Below are 21817 nucleotides of genomic sequence, written 5' to 3'. Positions count from 1 at the left end.
TCGGATTGCAACCAATAAATTATGTACTTAGCTTAAAAATATGAAAAATGAGCTATTGGTAGTTTTATAGTGCAATGTGGATCTAACTAGAAGTTATGAAATAGCATTTTTTATCAGAAACTATGTTAGAAGTATTCGATAGACAACTGTCTCTCAAATGGTAAAGTAAAATTAAAGAAAATATTATAAAATCTGCAAGACTTTTAAACTAGAAGGAAGCAATTATAAATATTCCTTAGTATGCCTTCTATAAATATTATAAAGCTGAAGTTTGTTTGTCTGAACGCGTTAATTCCAGGGAAACTTGGAAACGATTGGGTCCAATATGAAAAATCATTCAATATTAGATAACACATTTATTTATTTTAGGGTTTAGGATACTTTAAATTCAGCTGCGGAGAGTAGTTCCCACGGGCAAAACCGCTGCCAGAAGCTAGTTACGTAATATCATGTGGAGTTATTTTCATTTCTCAACTGAAACTAATATTCTAGTTATAAGACCCGTACCTATTTCTGAAGGTAAATATGGGGTTAAGCTAAGATACCTAAGCAAACATCTGAAGGTTACACATACTGTGCTTGTGTACATAAACTGAATGCAATAACAATCCCTTGAGGATTTTGAAGGTAACCATTATAATGCGAGGAGATTCTTAGCTTTGTTATAATAGTTACGAATAGATTATATTATGAAGGACTAGCTGCCCACGGTTTCAAATATATTTTGAGGGTTATTTTAGTGACTTGTTTAAATATTCATCCAATTTGGCCCGATGTTCAAGCCATGTCGATGCACACGCACGTATATCGGTAATTGTAAAAAAATCTTAAATCTGCATATTGGCAGAGTAACATTTTAAATAGGATAACCAAATTATTATGGCTGTTAAAATTTTATTTCATCAAATACTTTGGTGAGAACCACCAAAGTTTTTATACAAGTCTCAAAATTATTTAAATATAAGTTATTAAGAATCTCCGTATAGGTCTACCTCCCATATATGTATATATAGTTTAGAATAGCTAACCAACTGGAAGCCTTTCACAACACAAGTCCACAAGAATTACAGCATCAAGTAACCAAATATTGACCCTATAACTTACCCAAACAAGGAGCTTATAACCCAATACACACAAAAACGTTTTCCTTACATTAACCTTTAAAAAAGTCAGTTTCGCCTTTTCCAGCAAACATTGTTTCAATTTCGTTAGCACACCTCTAAAGCGAGATAGGCGGTTGAAACTTTAGTATTACATACGTGGTAGGGAGCCACGGAGCCATACATTGTGTAAGTTATCATAACGTACAAACGCGTACACTAAGAGTACCACATAGAGTGCATACTGTAGACTAAACAGTCGGCCGATAGTTGACCCGATGGTTGCTAATTTTTTTTAAAGAAAATCTTGTATCCATTCAAAATTTTCAGCCAGTCTGATGCCGGCCAAATACCTGATCGTTGTTATGTGCGTTCTACCATTCATCTTCATAATGATTTATGACCCGAACAAACTGTCGGCCGACTAAAAGTTTGCAGTGTGTGATACTCTAAAAGCAATTTGTCTGTTACACGAATGTTTCTCGTGTTGACAAGGACGCCCATTTCATATTCAAACGGGATGGCTTGTTTGTTTAGCTTCAATTTTCGAGTCCTGTTGAATTTTCTAATGTATTTTCGTACTTTTTTTCGTAAATAGGTTCTTGCTAGTGCTGTGAAAGGAATTAATTAGGAGACATCGAAGTGCGACGAAAAATCGGTTGTACCTACTAATTTATGTGACTTTCAGTTCACCATCATTTCAATTCTTTGTTTTATGCAGGTACATACCTAGTAATGGGTATATGTCTATCTGTCTTTATATAGAACACACAAAACGATACCAAATTAGTTTCATTTTCTTACTAGAAATTTTCGCATAGAGGCTTAGCAAGATAACTTTATTATACCTACATTGATTAAGCTAGACATTAACAGCTCCTTAGTATCTAATATAGCTCAGTAGAACAAAAGTTAATTATGTGTCAATCAAGAGAATTAGGCTCTTTTTCTTTCTACGCAGTAGAGATAAGTATTATCCCCGGTCTATTAACTATCTCATTACATGCAAAGGTCAAATTCTCTTAGAGAATACACAGCGAGCGTTCGCGTAAGAAATAGACCTAATAGTAATCTAGTTAAATAGTATAATATGTAACTGTTAACCCTATTTTTCATTAATTAAACAGCATTCATGCTACTTATTGAAATATAACATGTACCCCAACATCAAAAGGGTAGTCAAATTTTAAATAATTTAGCAGCTGTGAAAAGCGAGTTTTCGTTTGCGAGCCAAGAAATAATGAAGCGCATTCCAGCGCTGTCTCCTTAATGAGTTGTCAAACGTCTGAGCCCCGGGACTCGCTGTAAAAACGTAATTTGTATCTTATGTTTAATTGAAGTTATGAACTGTGAGACCAATTGAAAACGTCGGCGGAACTTTTATTTTTATTTCGCTGCAGTTTAAGTTCGAAGTCAAGATGTCGGAATAAAAGCCAGAACTTTTTAAATGCCGGTTCTACTTTGCTAACGTTTTTGTCCTTGTTTTAAGGGTTTTTTTTTTGAAAGCGTTTATTGCATTGACGAGAGTCATAACCTTTAAAGGAAAATACTGAGTTCACAACTAAATACTGAAGTTCTTTTGAGGGCAAGTATGGAATAAATACAAGTCAGACAATGTATCCTGATCGTTTTATTGTACGAATCCGCGCAACAAAAGATTCTCCGAGGGAAACGCTGCCAAAATGCTTCCGAACAATTTTGTTTGTACCCCTTCCGCCCGTTCTATAATATTTTAAACAAAAAAGCCAAACATCATAAAAGATTTGAATAAATTTGTATTTGTATGTGTACGAAATTATTGTATGATGAAAATTTGCAAGCGGACGCTAACGTAATAAATTTCATGCTCTCATAATTTTGTGGCATGATTTACAGGATGATTTTCAGCGACACAGCCCCGCCGTTTTTGTACAATATGCCAATTAAACCTCGCCCTGTACATTATTCAACGGAAAGTCATTATATTGAGACAATTACGACGATGTTTATATTGATTAAAATTATGATGTCTGCTTGTAAAATTGTACTCGTAAATTTTCCAACTGATGCCGCTTAATGAACTACAGCATTTTCAGTTGAACTTTATAATAAGTGCTTGTAATTTTGTTATGAATGTAATGTTGAAATATTGTATGAATTTTGGAGAGACTTTTGATCTATGGAGTTATAGCACACTAAAGAGCATGTGTTTAAGGAAACGTAAGAAATAACACAAGGCGAACCCATAAAGAAAACTAAAAAAATTACGTCTTGGCTGAAAATATAGAAAGAAAAAAAGAAAAGATGTTTGTATCTACTTTCCAAGAACCCCACACGTGCCCAAGGCGCAAGTGTAAATAAATATGTATGCAAACAGTGCAAACTCATCAAACGGAACGAGCCGAAAGTTCAAAAAGCTTTGCAAATGAAGTCTCGACGAAGAATAGTTTTCAAAGGAATATTTTGCTTTGTCCCGCTTCCTATTTCCGATATTTTCTATCGTACGCTTAAAGTTTAATGGTTTGTGTGGGAGATCGATTGCAGCGTCAATATATTTTTATTTGTGCACACAATTTTCAGTTCGTTTGCTCAGAACTGCGGTCTGAAGAAAGTAAACAAGTTGCTCTGGGTGAAGTTTGAATGGGTGATATGTGCCTATTGTTACTTTCCACATGGAGCGCGCTCGATCGAGCGTGAAAGTCAATCTTACGATTCATGAGTTTCGGTAACCTTTTTAAGTAAATTGTGTAAAAGTGAATATTACTGTTGATAGGATCGTAGTTTTCCCTGTACGGGTTGACGTTGTGTAGAGGATTTTGAATAAATTCATAGGTTGTATAGTATTGTGGTTTTTGTTTGGTGAATTTGAATGCTATAATGAAAGTAATTCAATTACTAGGTATACTTTATTAACATTTAAAAATATGTTTTAAGTACAATGGCCTCAACAAAGATCTGGAAGATGTATTTGAAACGATAGTTTGAGTTATACAATCCCTTCTACAGGTAAAACAAAAGAAATAAAACACACAATCACAAAATATTTGTTTACTTATTTAATATCGTACAAAGTTTATTTTAAATACAACAAAGATTGTGACGAAAACAACAAATGGAAGTTTCAAAGTGAACTCTAAAACTATGCTCTAAGGACTAAATTACAATGGATTAAGTTAACTTCGGTTGGACACAACTCTTGTTTTGTTTGATAAATTGTTTCGATGTTATTCTCTTAAACTATCTAGTAGTTGATTACGCTCGGGGGAATATTTTTGCGGCCGAAATATGTTGAAAATCCCGAGTAATCCCTTGCCAGTTGACATACACGTATTTACTAAGTAAATTCAGCTATTTGTACAGGTATTTATAAAGAAACAACATAGGTATAACCTGTAACAATACCTTAGAGTAAAGAACGTATTTGTGAAATGAAAAACTTCGAAGTTCGGTCAATTTATGTACTGACAATTACAGATTTTTAATAAATAATCATAAATCAATTTTTCGATATCAAATAAATCAATCTAGAAGTAATAAAAGTCCGAGCACAAAAATGTTACGCACCTTTAGAAATATTGTGTAAACGTCATTTTGTACCCTCGATATAAATATTATTGCTTAGTTTCATGCTGTGTTTCATATCATACAATTACATTTGAATGTACAAATCTAAGGATAATTTCACCATTTCATTATAACGATAACCAAACCATAACCAGCCGCATACTTACCGCCCATTGGTCAAATTGGCGATTTGACAACTGAAAATGGCATTTAGGTAATGCAGTTTGAACTAAAATAACAACAGCCTAGTATATAAAATATTTCAACAAAACGCATAGAAAATACATAGTTGGCATACATGCACAGTTATGTACGGAGTTCACGGACCAACAATTTCGACGCAGTTGAATTCATTGTTGAAACTGAAAATGTAAAAGAATTTGCGAAAAAACATTTGGACTACCAAACTAAAAGATGGTGACAGATAAAAAAGCAGATGAATTTATTCCTTCTATTTATTTTAAATGATCGGAAAGAGTTCAGTTCTCGTCAAATATATTTGCTGCGAATAGTATATTTACGATGGTCAATATGTTCAAATAGTACACTATTTTGCATGGATGCACCAAATGGCTGACTTCAGAGAGGCAAACTTATTTGACAAGAACTATAGTATTAAATGTAATCATCATCATCCTCCGAGCCTTTTCCCAAACTATGTTGGGGTCGGCTTCCAGTCTAACCGGATTCAGCTGAGTACCAGTGCTTTACAAGAAGCGAATTTAGTATTAAATGTAGTGTTTAATATATATTTTATTTTTAAAATAATATAATAAGGTCCTGTTAGTGTTTTATTCATCCTTGCGGTCATCGTTGTGAAGTAAAATGATGCTCTCACTGGGAGTAGGAGTATCGAAAATCGGCAGATTTTCTACCTCACCTGTAAAATTCGATTTCATTAGAATTTCAACTTTATTCAAGAGTACATAATAGTTAGTTTACCATGACAGATATACCCGTCAATAAATAGAGTAAAAGTAATAATATCCCCAATAATAAATTTTAATTTCTGCAAATACTCACAACGAAAAGCGGTGACAATAATTTGGAATTTTGCCTTATGTGTCTTGGTACGTAAACCACCATTTTTCTACAAAACGCATACCTTCATCTGAATAAGTTATTCTTTTGTAGAAGATGTTAAGAAGCAAGAATCGCGTCACCCATTCAAGTTGAAAGATTTTTCAAAATGTCACTACGTCCCTAGCTACATTGTCCAACAAAGGCTTTTCTTTCAAACAAGGGTGGTAGACCCTTGTATGGTGACTGTACTTGTTTCTTGCAACTGTATTCTATTTACTTCTTTGTGCCATTATTTTTTTCTTAGTCAATCACAAGGTAGATCTCAAACAACTTGATTGGGTGACGCGACACGTGTTTTAAAGTTCTTACCAATTCTGACAATAAAGTTGACAGACTCATCCTCGTCTAACATAGAGAACACGTTCTCTACGGGAATGTACACGTTCTGAGTGTGCTCCAGAAAGTCTGCATCTTTCTCGCACTTGCATGGCCGTCTGAAAACATTATATATGCTGTTTAATAATAGTAGGCCAATTTTATCACGATTACACATTTACAATCTCTTACAATCTTACAATCAAATAAAATGCTAAAACTAATAGTGTGGCCTGATTGTTTTTTGACAGGAACCAAAGACTGTCCTAATTAGAGTATTACAATCGAATGTGTTAAGTAAAATACTTATTAATTAACATCTTGACAGAGTATATATATCAAGTTTTTTCGAAATACTGCGATAACCAATAAAAGTAGTATCTACATATCTTTCAAACCTTCAAAACAATCCCAATTACATTGTTATTTGTGGCATGAATAATTTAATACCCGTTTTCATGTAAATATATTTATACGTTTTCTGAAACACAGCTTTAAGTTATTATCTGCGATTTCAAGAAAATCTCATCAGACAAAACATAATACAAGCAAAATTATTAATATTCAACGTGCGCAATACAAAAGAAAAATGTCTGAATGTTTTATATCCAGGCAAAACAATTTATAAGGCTTGCGAGAACATTTTTTATATAATAGAATTTTATTTACGGCGCGTGTATGGTAATCTTACAAATTGTGTCGAAAGGTGAGACAATTTTGACACTAGTCTGGATTTTGTTTTTTCTACGTCTTTAATGAATGATGTGTCTAAATTATTTTATACTGCGTATGTATGTAAATAATTACTTTTCATTTTAATAGCAGTAGGTATACAGAGCAATTTATCTACTGAACATCAGGCTACAGAGAACTATATAGTAGAAAGTGGGTGCATTCATCTGTCGCTTTTATAAAGTAAAGGAATTAAATTAAGTGTCACCGAAAATAAAATTCTTCATGCTTTTTCGAGGTCTACTATCTAAATTCTCATCATGACTTGACACAAATATTTTATAGTTACTTAACGTGTTCCATATAGAAGGAGTGGGCGTTCATTTACCTCTATTATAGAAGAAAGTTTTTAACGTAATTGGTAAAACATTTTAGAAAGATAGATCACCGATCCGAAACTGTTATTAGAAAGTGTAAAATAGAGAGAAATGGTCTGAAATTTTTTGAAATTAATATCTTAATTGCAATTACTAAAATGAGAATTAGTGGTAGGTATACTTGCCTATAAACAATCCTTTTGCTCGGTAGGTTTGGCAGGAAGATGTCCACTTCAAAATAAAATTTCTCAGCGTGGTCATCGTTCACGAGCACTGTCCACATCATTCTTCCTGAAAAGAAAATGGAGAGTCAAAAAGTAAATACATATAATACAAAAAGTAATAATACTATATTATCAAAGTAACGACGTTACTATGACGTGTTATACTGTTGGTCTTATCTATTTGGCTTTATTTTTCAATTCTATTGATTGAAACCAGTTTTTAAAGTAACTTAATTGATCTGAATACTGTTTTTTATGAAATGTCTTAATTTTGTTTAAAATATTACCAATACCTAAAGCTTAGCCTTTACTAAAAACATTGACCAAAACGATAGTTGTAGATAACTAACAACCATTCTGTATATAGGTACTAAAACTTTCGATATATCTATACACTATAGTTGACAATATTTCAACATTATGTATATTTAGCATATTTATCACAATTTACATAGCACCCGAACCGACCGTCTGGCTTCTTGCACAAGGGTCGCGGTCGTTGAAGACACAGCTTAGCTTAATTATCTCAGGAATTACAGACACTAGCTGTGTCTGTCCTGTGGCACTTTAGTGGTACTCGCAAGAAGGTACCAAGACGTCTTTATAAGTACTTCATTGGAATATTACCTACACTTTTTTGGCTTTGGAAGTCTGCGGGTGCACTTGCAACTGGGGTAAGGTTGAGACTGATCGTTTGTTGATACTTTGAAGAAACTCGCATGTATAGTAATGTCACGAAAAAATATACTTTGGTTAGGTATGCATATATTATATAAAAAAAAATATAATAAAGACCTCCTAATTTTTGTTCACTATAAAATGCGTAGAGTGACTTAATCAGCTGCTCAATCAGATTTAGACTATTCAATTTGAGGTACTTGACTGTCGCTTCTTTTATTTTACACTTTCCGCCTTTCTATAAAAGTTCAGTTGACATTAAACACCCAGTAGTTAAAAACAATGGGTACAATCATCATTATTATTCCTAAGAAATACGAAAGCTGTGTTCTATATCCTTTATCCTTGCTTCTATCGGCAATGCTAACAGATGGCAGTGATTTGCGCTGACCCACTTAGATTGCTAGATAACACGGTTTCAATAGAGTTATCTACTACACTGATTTGTTGTTCTACTGGTTATCGCATCAGTTACGCTTCAAGTAGCTGAGGTTTTAATATCCTTATTGTAATGATATTGATTTTAATGATAAAGTTTTCGATATTAATTAAATTAAGGATGTCTCTATGTTTAGAAAATTAAAATATGCCTTTTATATTCGAGACTACTTCCCGCCCGCGGTTTCAAACACGACCCGAGTGTACTATTTCCCATATGGGGATGGAGATGAAAATTAACAGATATCCTATTTCTAAGCTTCCTTAAAACCAATTTTCAGCTTAAACGGTTCAGCCGTTTTTGAGTCGTTGTAACTAACAAGACTTTCGTTTATACAGTTAAGAAAAAGGAGTTTGGGTTTGATTCGTATTTTGTGAATTTTCTTTTGAGGCTATAACCAAATCAAAATTTCGGAATGTTCACGTTATAAATTATTACATTGCTTTTTATGACTGGTGTTTCACGCATAAATTACACGTAGTAATATAAAATGCGCACACGGTATTATTATGTTACCACCGCTACCACAAAAACATTGCCAAACCCATATTTCGCTTTTCATAACAACAATAAATATTTTAATGCGAAGTAATAAGCTTATCTATAGTTTTTCATACATATTTCCCTCTTAATTGAGTTATTAACGCTTCATTTATTCAGGTCAGCGATTAATGCGGCCAGGGGAAGCCCCACTTGGCAGTTTAATATGACCCCTTTAAATGAATATTGAATTGAGATTTTAAGTTTCTGCACTCTTCACAAAAAATACTATGAAATATCTATTATGTATGAATGATCCTACGTATTTGGTTCATCTCCTTAAATGAGAACAGCCGCCATGGCCGATATTCGGCTAGGAGGACATCATCATCATTTATGAATGAAAAAAATCCTAGCTACTTATAATCTTTCAACTATTTTTTTATTCTTGTCATATTTCTTAAGAAAAGATGGACCTAAGTAAAAGACAACTTCTACGTGCCTTACTTTAAACACCTTATTTTTTCTCAACCACTACGAATACCGTAGCTTATAATATTACTTTAGTACCTACTATCCACTCACCTCCTCTCTTATCATAAATCTGGTACACATTGAATATTCGGTCGTAACACCTCAGTAGAAAGTAGTTGAGCACAGGCTCCGTTCTCTTCGCGTCCCATCGGTTTTTCACAGTGATAAATGGGAGTTCTGTGACCTTCTCACTATGTTCCATGAAACAATGGTCCATCCAGTCGCCGGCACGACCTTTCCATTTGCAGTCCCCTGGAATTACAATTATTTTTAACGAAAGAGTTAAAGAAAAATCGGGGTGGTAATTGCCAGTGTGTATGCATAGGGGAATTGTAGAGGTACTGCTGTCTATCAAAACCAGCAGCATTATTTATTATGTCCTTTCTCAGACTTCAGATTATATGGAATGAATGAACAACAAACAGAGTTACTTTCGCCTTTGTAATACTAGGAAGGACTCAAATTAGGATCAAAATCATCTCATGGACAAAACCACCAAATATATGTATTATGTTTGTCAAAAACGAAGAGGGGGTTAGAACAAAATATTCCTCAAGAGTTTTGTACACTTTTCTTTTGATAAGACAGATTTTCTTATAAATAAATCATGACGTCATAATACGTGTTTTGGTTACATTACATGGATGACAGATGTGGTGATGTATTCCATTTCGCATCCGAAACACAAAATAGATACTCGTCGCTAACATTTATACACTCTGTAACGTTTTTCTTGAGGTTCATGTCAACTGATTCGCAAAAAACAAGAAAACTTTGGCTATCCGAATGTTATTGGTTAATGCAAAATAAAATTATATTAAATAGAATCAGAATTAATTGAAGTGAATATTTCATTAGCGGCACTGTGCACATTTCGTGATGGGAAAAAATTTTAAACGCGTGACAGGTCAAGTGACCGACGAGTTCAAAGTCATGAGTGAAATATTATGTTTATTGAAATTAGGCTAATAAAATGAGCATTTTCACGACAATTACATTGAACAGCACGAAAACGTTCCCAAAAATGTCCCCCTTTCGTCGTTCTTTAGTGCTTTGGCTGATTGAAAGATTGGTTAGGACGAAAATTCGTAAGACGGACACGTGACCTGCGTACTATTATATTATTAAAGTAAGCGGTTAAAATGTTAAGCTGAAAACAATATAAGTATTTAAACTTTTTACATACCATAAACTCTAGCCATGAAGCAATCAATGATGCGGAACTGGCAGTGCGCATAGTGCTTGTCAAGCTGGGTGAGCACCGCATGTTTGGGACAACCCGGGTTCGTGCACGGGAACAGAACCTTGTTCGCCAACGACTCGAGCGCCGTCGATCTGATCGTGGAGTATTCTTTCTGTGGGACAAAGAATGTACGGTTAGTTACATAATTGTTTAGTTATAAGACACGTCGAGAATGGAACCTATAGTATGTGCATTGGAAACGAGTGTACGTAGAATACGTTTCGTTTTGCTAAGAAATTAATTTATGTACTTTTTGAAGTGCGTAATTAGTAAGAAAGAAGGAAAGAGTAGCATAAATTGCAGAGGGCGATGCATTTCTCAAATACCTATATAGTAAATTTTACCATTTTAAGTAAAATTTTTGTTTGTTTTTCGTTTTAAGAGATTCTTTTTAAGAAAACCTACACAGCCTTGCTATACCATATTTTGTAACAATAAATAACCAAAAAAGAATCCTAACTTTTATTTCTATGTATTGCCTACATGTTTCGTTATTCAGGTCGAATTTCTAGTTCAGCAAAAACGTTGATTCAGTCTGTTATTTGTCGGCCTCAACCGTTTGGCTGGCTGTCGATTTGCGGAGCACGGGCCTCCCGATGCAAAGGTATTAGAGGTGCACTGGCACACTCATGTTAAGCTACGTCAGACCCACGCAAAGGTTGATGAAAGACTTTGAAGTTTCGATATTTTTTAACCTTTTACTCTGTTGTGTATGGGTTGTGTTGATCGAGGTAAAAGCCAAACGTAGATTGTTGAGAATATCAGTGGTCATCTCTAATGGTTTGCTGCTATTTATGTTTTTTTCAGTCATCAACTATATTTATATAAAAACTTACACATACTATAAGTATGTGACATAAATCTCCCTTTAACCCGATGGTTGACTGGTAAAGAATTCCTTGCGGCATTAAGTCCGCCGATGTATCAATTTTGAACATAAAGTATAAATAAATAAATAAATGTAATTAAAAACTAATGCTCACAAAGTGTCACCGTCCTAATAAGTTACATACATATGTGTTATTAACCATTACCTACATAGTCTCTACGAAAAACGAGTTAATCATATTTTCCTTTTTGACAAAGAATTAATAATTCAGAACCTCATTTCAAAAACGTGCTCAGTCAATTATTGCAAAAAGCATATTTAAAATATTTCATCATTAATAAATAAGTTAAGCTATGCACAAATACCGTTGCTTTGCTTATTAGAAAATGCTGGACATTTTATGAAAATGGCTTGAATAGTGAAGATATTTTTAAAGCGAAGTTAAGCATGGAAAAGAAAATTCCAAGTATTGTTTGTACACATTTTCTTGAATGCTTTTAAACTATTTATCGAAGGTATGAGTTAATTGGATTTTATAATTAAAATATGTCATTATCTCGACAATAATGAATTTTCTGCTTTATGCTGTAGTTATTTTATGGTTCGGAGAAACTTCCTTTCCTCGTTGGGAAACAGTTTTATGGTAAAATTTTTAAATATTTTGATATGAAATTATTTTCTACCAATATTATTCTGACTTATACATTACATTTAAAGAAATTTTCTTTCAGGGGTACGATAAAAATAGCAACGGTCAAAATTTAGATCTAAAATTGTGTATCAAACAAAATGAGAAATTGCTAAGCAACAGATTTTTCCTTTATGCCATAAATCCTCGTATTATTCATCCTTGTGATACCTTTGAACTTTGTTTTCTTTCCTTTATCGTTTATTTTGTGGACTGCGATTGCCTTTGGAAATATAATTTTCGAAATGTATTGATGTTTACTATATCTAATATTGACTTTATTGTAATCAATAGCTATATACAAAATTACAGTTTATTTATTTAAACATTTATTTCGAGCATAAACTATGTTAGTGCTACACAAATACACAATATTTATATTTGTGGACAAAATTCTCGAGATATTACTGCTGCAAGTTTAAAAGTTCTACTTATGCGGTGCCAGTATGAGAAACTAACACTAAAAAATATTCTATAAAACAGTCAAATCTCTAAATTCGTCTTAACCTGTTTTTTTACGGTAAAAGAGAGAAACTGTTTATTCGAGATACAAGACCCGATAAGATATTTTCCAAGACGAGAGTAAAACCGCTTGATGTAGCTAGCATATAAAAAAATACATATTAGATATATTTAAATTGTTATTTATGCGACAATTATTATCTTTAAATACTAGGTATAGATAAATAATGTCGCAGTATGATGAGGGCAGAGATTTCCCGAGGTATTATCTAAACTATCGATAACATTGTTCAGGTATTTTGTAAAATAATTCCTTCGTGAATCACTAGATTGTCAGATCATTTCTTCTTTATGTTTAAAAATTATTGGAAAATTATTGTATATTAAATACATTTTGTTTTTGACCACCAATGTATTCTGGATTGAGTAAGAGAAGATGTTTTCGAAAGTAGTCTTATTCTTAACATTAATATATCAAACCAGACAGAAAACATTTTTATTAATATTAAGGGCTAAATGCATTTACTGAGCACTTGTGTAATAAGCTATAAATTAATTTATGAATTTTCTTATTGGGTACAAAAACCACTTTAAAAGCACATAAAATCAAATCAAAGTAATATTATTTATCTTTTAAAATCATTATTTGGTCCATCAAATTGTATCAAATTGATTCAGTCGATCAAAGCGAACGTTTTCAATTTAAAACTTTTTTCTAAAACGAAATTACTTCTAGTGTCTTGTAGTATAAAACCATTGATTTTTTATTCGTGTTCAGAGTTATTTTAGATTTTACATAAGTCGAAGTATTCAAAGTTAGGTAAGGTTAAAAACACTAAAATACTAAACAGTTAATATAGGTACAAAACACGCTAGCTTGAGTCACACATTAATACGCTTTTGTATAAAAACCAATCCTATATCATATTTCATAAACAATCTATAATTCTCGACACACCTAAGGTCAATGATTTGGGAAGGAGGTAGTTATACTTAATTGGATTAGGTAGCTATACTAGATACTGCTTTGTTTTAACTACGTAAATATTTAAGTAAAACGGCGTTAATACCAGCTTACAGAACTACTTATTATTTTAATATTTAAATCCTCCAGTACAGCCAAGTCTACTTTTTAGACCATTTCACTTGTTTAACCTTTCTTTGAGTCATAAAATGAGTCATTTCTTTGTTATTCAAAGTCAAAGTGGCATTGTATGAGATATTAAATATTGATATTACTAAATACGTCTTAAAATCCTTTTCAAAGCTTGAAAGGATTTTTTACACAATAATGACGTTTTCAGATCTTGCCGTAGCACCGGCTACTCAAATGCTCATAAAAAAGACAGAAAAATTAGTAAATACATTTGGTATCCGTTACACTGTCAGTTCTTAGACCAGGTCCTCATAGTCTTCCACCCAATTTATATTCCTAAGCCCATCGATGGGCTATGGGCGGCCTCAGGTGATGTTAGAGGTACATTTGGTACACAATATTAGACTCTATGTTAACGACATTAAGATTCAAATTACTCACCTTGCATATATGACACTGGTAGCTCTTCTCATAGCATTTGCCGCACAGACTATGCCCATCCACGCAGAGGTGGATGGGTGGTCTCATGTAAGTGTTACATTTGGTACAAGTCAACTCCTTGATCAGGCCTCCGTAGTGATCCGTCTCGAGCAATGTGTTGAGAACTACTGAAAAAGAACCAAAAATAAAATTAATAAATTATTGTAACTCCTGTATTGATAGATTTTATTTGCGCACTAACTTTTAGTCGCAGCTGTACGATGCAACTACATATTTAACATTTTGTCAAACCTTTTGCTTTGTCTTTGTTTTTTTATCAAATCGAATCTATTTGAAGCTTTCTTATTTCTTTCTAGATTTCAAAATCTACAGTTTTCTGATATTTTGAATTGCAAGATTTATTTATGTATTCGATTTACACGGCTTTAAAAGCCAATTACAATCCGTAGAAGATTAAAGGATGTGATGAGTTTTCTAAGTCTTTCCGTGTTATGGGCTCACTCAACCAAATTCAATTCAGGAAAATATAATTTTAACACCTTACAACAAGTAATAATAGGTATTACACTTAACAGTAATAGGTAGCTGTGTTTATTTACTTTTAAACGTGTGTCTGTTATACAAATATTGCCCAAAAGTAAGCATACATGTTTATTGACCCCAAATTGTGATTGGTGATACATCAATATTATTGAATAAGGAGTTCATAACAATACGCATTATTCCGCACCCACTTTATAAGTGAATAAATGCACCCAATGTTTTCATTAAAATTAGGAATATGTGTAGCTGCAGTAGTTAAATTCTTTTGCTTGAATGAAATAGTAAGGATAGAGCATACAATGTCAATGAAAATATAGCACCCATTTATGCTGTCATAGTTTCATGAATGTCCAAACATAATCAATTCAGCTTAACTCGACATAATTCCTTTCAAACAAATGTTAGTTAATTTATTTGAAAAGAGTTCTATCAAAATGTCAATGCCCTGGAAATCAGCATCGACCATTGTACTCGTTCCAAATATAAATCACGAAAATCCATTTAATTAACAACATTCTATATTCAAATTCTAAACATTTGAAAATCAGGTCATATTGACTATACAAATAACGAACGCAATTTAGACAGATTCACTAAAACCCGAGATGATGATACATTGGAAATCCGAAAATAAACACAAGTGGATATCTGTCGATTCCAATAAACGTAATCGAGCAGAAAATTACGAACATTTATTAGAAAGACATTCCTCTCACAATGATTTATTTAGACTCACGATCGCATTATGTGTGTGGGTAAAAAAATGCTGAGAGGAATTCGAATATAATTGAAATAAATGATCATTATAATGATGCGGGTGAAATAAATTGAAGAATATGGAATAATGCTGGTATGAAATTCTAGGCACTAATTATTCGCTTGGCAAACAAAGAATTTTATGTTATTGATCGAATTATGAACGTAGTACATTCAGCAGTATTCGAGCTATTTAATACGGTATAATATCGATACCTCCCACGTAAGTTGTTGTATCTTCAAAATCGTAATTTTACACTACAGCGTTTTAAAGATTGACACTCGCGTCAAATAGTCTTGCTTCAATATATTCTTTTCAAATTTTGCATACACATATATTTTAAAGTGCTTTCAATGTTTGCCTACGATTTTTTTGTTCAATAGTTGTAGTTTTTGAGATTTTGTTCATACAACATTCTAGACTGTAGTGTTACCTTACATAAATGTTGTACAGGATACTTACAACCATTTACAGCGGAAAACAATATTTGCATTTAACTGTATGTGCTAAATACTATAGTGTACGTTGATATAAATTTAATATTTTGTGGCAGTATGTGTAGTTCCATATAATTAGGGCTTAGTAAAAAACCATATTTAATCCTCTTAAGTAACTCTGAAATAGTAACAATGCAACATAATTAAAAAATCTAAAAAAAACAGTTTCTTCTGACATCAAATCAAAGATTCTAGGTTAATTATTAGTAAGATTAATTATTCCAGTCTTTTATTTATTAAAACTTTGATACCTATATTACGTTAAAGTTACTTAAACATAAAAAGAAATAAGGTATCGATGAAATACTGTGTGATACATCCTGTCACAACAGTCTTTAAACGGTAAAAAATTTGAATTACTAAATTTGACCCAAGAATGAATAAATAATAAAACAAACTGGGTGAGCTAAATAAAACCGTTTAAAATAAATAAATTGAAAACGAAGTATTAAAATAAGTATAGTACTGACTGTAGAGGCGGATGACGGGGAGTAGCGAACCCGCGGGGCTATATATCCGAATGCTCCCAGGAGAGTATACTGTCCCCCATCTGCGGCCTGCCGGAGTGAAGCATGGCGGGGGATAGGTCTCCCGCCTCGCTAGAGCAGGGTTAGCAGCTCTGCTCGGAGGGTAGGTGCCTCGTGGTAAGTGGCGAGTGGGCCGGTGATGCTGGACCCACAGGGAGCGCGTGATCTGCGTTTAAAGTCCGCCGAGGTATCCTCACCCTTCAGCCGCTCATGTAACTGTTGCCCTCTTGTTACCATTTAGCGACTGATTCCCGGGGGCCCTGTAAGTGAGTTGGCGAGTCTGCATCTGCCATTTTTACGTATACAAAACGGCAGGTGCCATAGTTCCCATAGTTATCCCCATTCCCAGTCCATTACATTAGCATCCCATCACAATAGCCCTAGTAGTTTTATTCCATATTTAGCAATAGTTTAGCACAGAACCGGGGATTGTCTTTGGGTACGTTTTTATATAGTATACAGGGATAATCGTCGGTTTTGTGTCGCCATTTCATTAAAGTTGTCTCAAAAGGGCTTCAGCGTGTTGGCTTCGGCCCCACGCTCGCCTTCCAAAAATCCGGGACTTTGTAGTCCCGTGGTCGAGTAGAGACATACAAGATAATAATAATGCCCGTTGCTCTCTTGTTGCGATTTAGAGACTGATTCCCGGGGGCCCAGTAAGTGAGGTGGCGAGTCTCCACCTGCCATTTTTACATGTATTTAATACATTGTCATCGGCAGGTACCATAGCTCCCGTAGTTTCCCCAATCCTAGTCTATTAGCATCCCATCACAATAGCTCAAGTAGTTTTCATCCATAGTTAGCAATAGCTTAGCACAGAACCGGGGATTGTCCTTGGGTACATTTCTATAGTGTATACAGGGATAATCGTCGGTTTTGTGTCACCATTTCATTAAAGTTGTCTCAAAAGGGCTTCAGCGTGTTGGCTTCGGCCCCACGTTCGCCTCCCAAAAATCCGGGACTCTTTAGTCCCGAGGTCTGGCAAAGACATACATAATAATAAAAAATACTTAAGAAACTCTACTACTCCGAATCAGAAGTTTCACTATCGGAACGCGTTGCTACCACAACTGGCAGACTCCTGAAGAAGTCATGATATGTAGCTGGGATAAGCCCACTGTTACAAAGATCCATCAAGTTTATAGATTGCGGACTATTTGATATTACGGACGGTGGACTATTTGCTTGTGGAGTTGAACAGCTACTATATGCAAGTAGCTGTTGGTGATAGTTGAGGTACAATATCCAACACTGATGAATTTTCTTGTTCTCGTCGTGTGGTCGGAGTCGTGGTGGCCTAGTGGGTAAAGGACCAACCTCTCAAGTATAAAGGCGCGGGTCAGGCAAGTACCAATGCAACTTTTCTAAGTTTGTATGTACTTTCTAAGTATATCTCAGACACCATGGACTATGTTTCGGATGGCAGGTTAAAACTGTAGGTCCCGGCTGTCATTGAACATCCTTGGCAGTCGTTACGGGTAGTCAGAAGCCAGTAAGTCTGACACCAGTCTAACCAAGGGGTATCGGGTTGCCCGGGTAACTGGGTTGAGGAGGTCAGATAGACAGTCGCTTTTTGTAAAGCACTGGTACTCAGCTGAATCCGGTTAGACTGGAAGCCGACCCCAACATGATTGGGAAAAGCCTTTTCTTTTCTATGTAGTACGGGCAGAAGTTATTGTTACAATCATAGTCCAAATGATTAATGCTACAGGTAGGTGAAGGATGAGCTGTTTCAAGAATTACGGAGTCATTAGAATTTGTAGTGTTTGTTATCTCCAGATTTTCAAAAATGTCAACATCTGATATCATATTCGCTAATTCATTCATCTCAGATTCATTAAAAGTAACTGGCAACGGAGAATCTGTAATAAAATGTAATGGTATCAATTTCATAATTATCTATTGATTACTGAACTGAATTCGGCCCATGATCATCAGAACTTTAAATCAAAAATTTTAGAGCGTGGTAAAATCATCAAAAGCATCCAGAGCAGAGCGGGAGGGACTGTCAGACTTGTACTGACTAAAATCCACGGTGTTATTCAATAGCCCTTTACCTATATTGTTGTATGTCATTAAAAAAAGAAATATCTTCGCAACGTAAAATATACTATGTCAACATCCAATAATTATTTGTGTATGTAATTCAGACGTAAACTGTTGTATGTATTACTTCACATATAATTTGTTATTATTCAACAACGTAAAGTGTTGTATGTGATTATACAACGCTGATTTGGTATCTTCTAAGCGACGTAAGTTGTTGTAAGTAATCTTTAAAACAGTTTAGGTTGTTGTCGTTATAAAACTACATAATTCTAAAATATCGTTATAAATTATTAATTACGTAAAAATCGGCGATCATAGGCGCGCGACCTCCACTCTTCATGAAGTCCGGCGTGAACTGTCGCATGTCATACATACGCGGCGCGAGCGCGCAACGCACCCCGCGTTCTCGCCCGCGTAAACCGTTGCGGAGGTAGATACAATGTTACACGCCGCCGTTGTAATAATGATACAACTTAATACGTCTGGTAAATATACTTAAAAAAAATTTTTTTTTTTTTTTTTACTCTTAACGCATAGAGTAGGCAAAAATAGGCGGTTTGGTTTAAAAAACGTAAAACATGCATATTGTGGGTTACAACAACTTACGTGGGAGGTATCGATATCATTCACTAGGAGAAGGCAACCGAATAAAAATATAGATGAAAAAATGTGCATTTACATTTTCGTATTTACACTCTCGTTCAGTGTAATCGTATTGATATTTTAATGCGCATATCGAATACATGCATGTTGACTTATTTATTTAACCCAAAAATACATACAATTTCAGGCAATATTTTGATACTTTGTTGACTTTTTAACGGTTCAAATATACCTAATATAACCTGAATTCTATTTCTAAATTAATTTCGCCAAACAGTCAGTCGACAAATATTAATTACGAACTTATTTAACGACAACTGGCAGACATTTACTGTAGACATACATTTGAACAACACAGTCTGTATTTATAGTATGTGAGAATAACTATATGAAAGACTGTACCGAAAGAAGTTCAAGGTTTTGATAGAAGACTAGACGAAGACGTTTTGCTCAAAAAACGGTAGAGAATTAAAGCATGCTTTACCTCAAAATGATATGACCACATACATAAACGTACTGAAAAAGTATAAAAACAGTGAGAATATAACTGTTAAAACAATACCAATTTTCAAGCAATCACAAAACAACACACATTATAATGACACGTGACGAAACAACGGTATCACTCGATAAACCAAACACAGCTGAGCACCAAAGAAATTCCATTAACGTAACCGACCATCAAATCACAGATTATTACAGCACTCATATACGCAACTAATAATAAACACTAACTTTTTCTCACAGCCGGCGACGAAGTGGATGACATTCTGAAAATAACGCTCCGACCCACAACAAACGTAGCTAGTTCGCGTCCAATACAGTTTTATGCTTCGTAAACACTTTTTGATTCACACGTACTGATGTAAAGCGATTAGAACGTAATCGTTTAGCCATTTTCTTTGATAAGACAAGTAGTATCTGAAGCGTGATTGTGGTAACTCGGTTTTGTTGTTGGCGACACTGAACGAGTCTATATTTATGCCGCAAGGTCGCTACTAAGGGCCGCAGTGGCGAGAACGGCTGACCAACTGCGCTTCGGGTAGTCACGCATCCATACGCAGATTATGTTTGGGTGAATGCTTTAGTGTTTATAGGCCAGAATTAAATTACCTATGACGTGATAAGAAATTCAATTGAATGCACAGATTGGCTGACTCGGATATTCTTGAAATTGGAATCGATTCTAAACATCATTTATTTGATAGTAAATTTTCGCAATGATTAATTATACATCAAAGATTCTGACAAACTGATAAGTTCCTCCTTTTTTAAGGTCGGTTAAAAAACATTTTGCACAGCTTTATTTAAATGATCATGAACATGAATGTAATTTGTCCGTGAAAAAGTCATTTTACAAGTAGGTACTAGTAAAATGAAAAACCAAGATTAAGTTCTTACAGTTTCTTTTTCTAGTTCAAAATAGTGTATTACCCCAAGGATGGGTGACTACGCTTAAATTAACGAAATGGACACGTGAGTAGTGTTCGCAAAGCACTTCATTTCCACGGTGACGCGTTTCCAAATGTACCAAATTATGCTATCCTCGTGTTCTACGTAGTTATCGATAATATACGGATACCTGTCCTGTCGATAATACGCTATCTATACAAAAATACTGCATTGAATTTACGCACCTGATTACGTCTTTGATAATTTCACTTTTGTTTTTCAATTGTTTTTTTTAGCTACGCACACATTCACACTTTTTAACTCTAACACTTAAAAAAATATTCATCTATATTAGGGGCAGTGGTTTAGAATCTAGTTTGATTCTATCACAGACAATGCAAAACTTGGACTGATTACCTATGTACGGTCTAGAGTATAAAATGTTTTGCCAAAATCTATTGCAATTGCAAAGACAATATAGTTGTCTATTTGAATATGTCTTGTTACCTTCTTATAGAGCGGTCAATAGTAATTCAATGCATAAAAATATCTGTTAAGGTATTAATTACATAACTTTTTGCTGAATATTGGTAAATATAAAATATTTTGTTTTGACTTCAAAACTATTGAACATATAATTCTTTTTCAGTTTTTAATTCCAATTTTTAAATAGACCGATTTCATTATTATACGTTCTCAAATTAAAAATCTTTCAGCCTTACTACAAAAACTTAAACATCTGTTGAACACTTGAACAGACATTTAAAAGTTTTTGTGGTACGACGTAGATAATAATGTATAGCAGAAAAATATTTTCACCTGACAAATCCAATTTTGATCCCATAATACTCATTCAAAACACAATATTTTTTTCTTTCACTCACTCAAACTTATTCTGACCCGTGGTCTGATCGGACTACTATCAGACACAAAGTAAGAATAATTTGGATAAGGTGTATACTTTTATTTTATGTATTCGATTGTAATTAGATGACGTACTTACCGCATAGTGCGAGGAATCTAGATAACCTTAATATAATCTATCTTTAAAACAAATCTTATCTTTTAAAGGTACACCGTTGGCTTCCTTAGTATGAAATTATATTACAGACACTCGATACTGACGTTAATAAAGATGTTTTATATAACTTACCTGTTTAAGGGTAAACTACTCCTCGTTTTACTAAAAATATACAAATTTTCCGGAATATCTAAACTCCATTCAATAGTTTTTGTATTTTACGT

At 34.0% G+C, this 21817-nt stretch overlaps 1 protein-coding gene across 6 annotated transcripts; it reads right to left on the bottom strand.

Moving 5' to 3' along the window:
* Nucleotides 1-4112: 4112 nt before the first annotated feature.
* Nucleotides 4113-21550, bottom strand: LOC110370169 (uncharacterized). 6 transcript variants are annotated; one of them, XM_064036889.1, is made up of 8 exons: nt 19916-20156; nt 14205-14371; nt 10632-10800; nt 9497-9697; nt 7276-7381; nt 6036-6160; nt 5667-5748; nt 4113-5523 (listed from the first exon to the last, which is right to left on the bottom strand). In XM_064036889.1, the coding sequence occupies exons 1-7, from the start codon at nt 19947-19949 to the stop codon at nt 5702-5704; spliced, it is 849 nt and encodes a 282-aa protein (XP_063892959.1). In that variant the 5' UTR covers nt 19950-20156; the 3' UTR covers nt 4113-5523; nt 5667-5701. The 6 variants fall into 6 exon arrangements, with proteins under 6 accessions (XP_063892959.1, XP_063892960.1, XP_063892957.1 ...); XM_064036890.1 differs by having other exon boundaries at nt 5667-5733; nt 19916-20154; XM_064036887.1 differs by lacking the exons at nt 5667-5748; nt 19916-20156 and adding an exon at nt 21392-21550 and having other exon boundaries at nt 14205-14368.
* Nucleotides 21551-21817: the final 267 nt, after the last annotated feature.

Source organism: Helicoverpa armigera, chromosome 11 (assembly GCF_030705265.1).
Source record: "Helicoverpa armigera isolate CAAS_96S chromosome 11, ASM3070526v1, whole genome shotgun sequence".
In the NCBI taxonomy this organism is placed as follows: domain Eukaryota; kingdom Metazoa; phylum Arthropoda; class Insecta; order Lepidoptera; family Noctuidae; genus Helicoverpa; species Helicoverpa armigera.
Note: the sequence above shows the minus strand (reverse complement) of the source record. Positions and strands in the feature narration are given on the sequence as shown.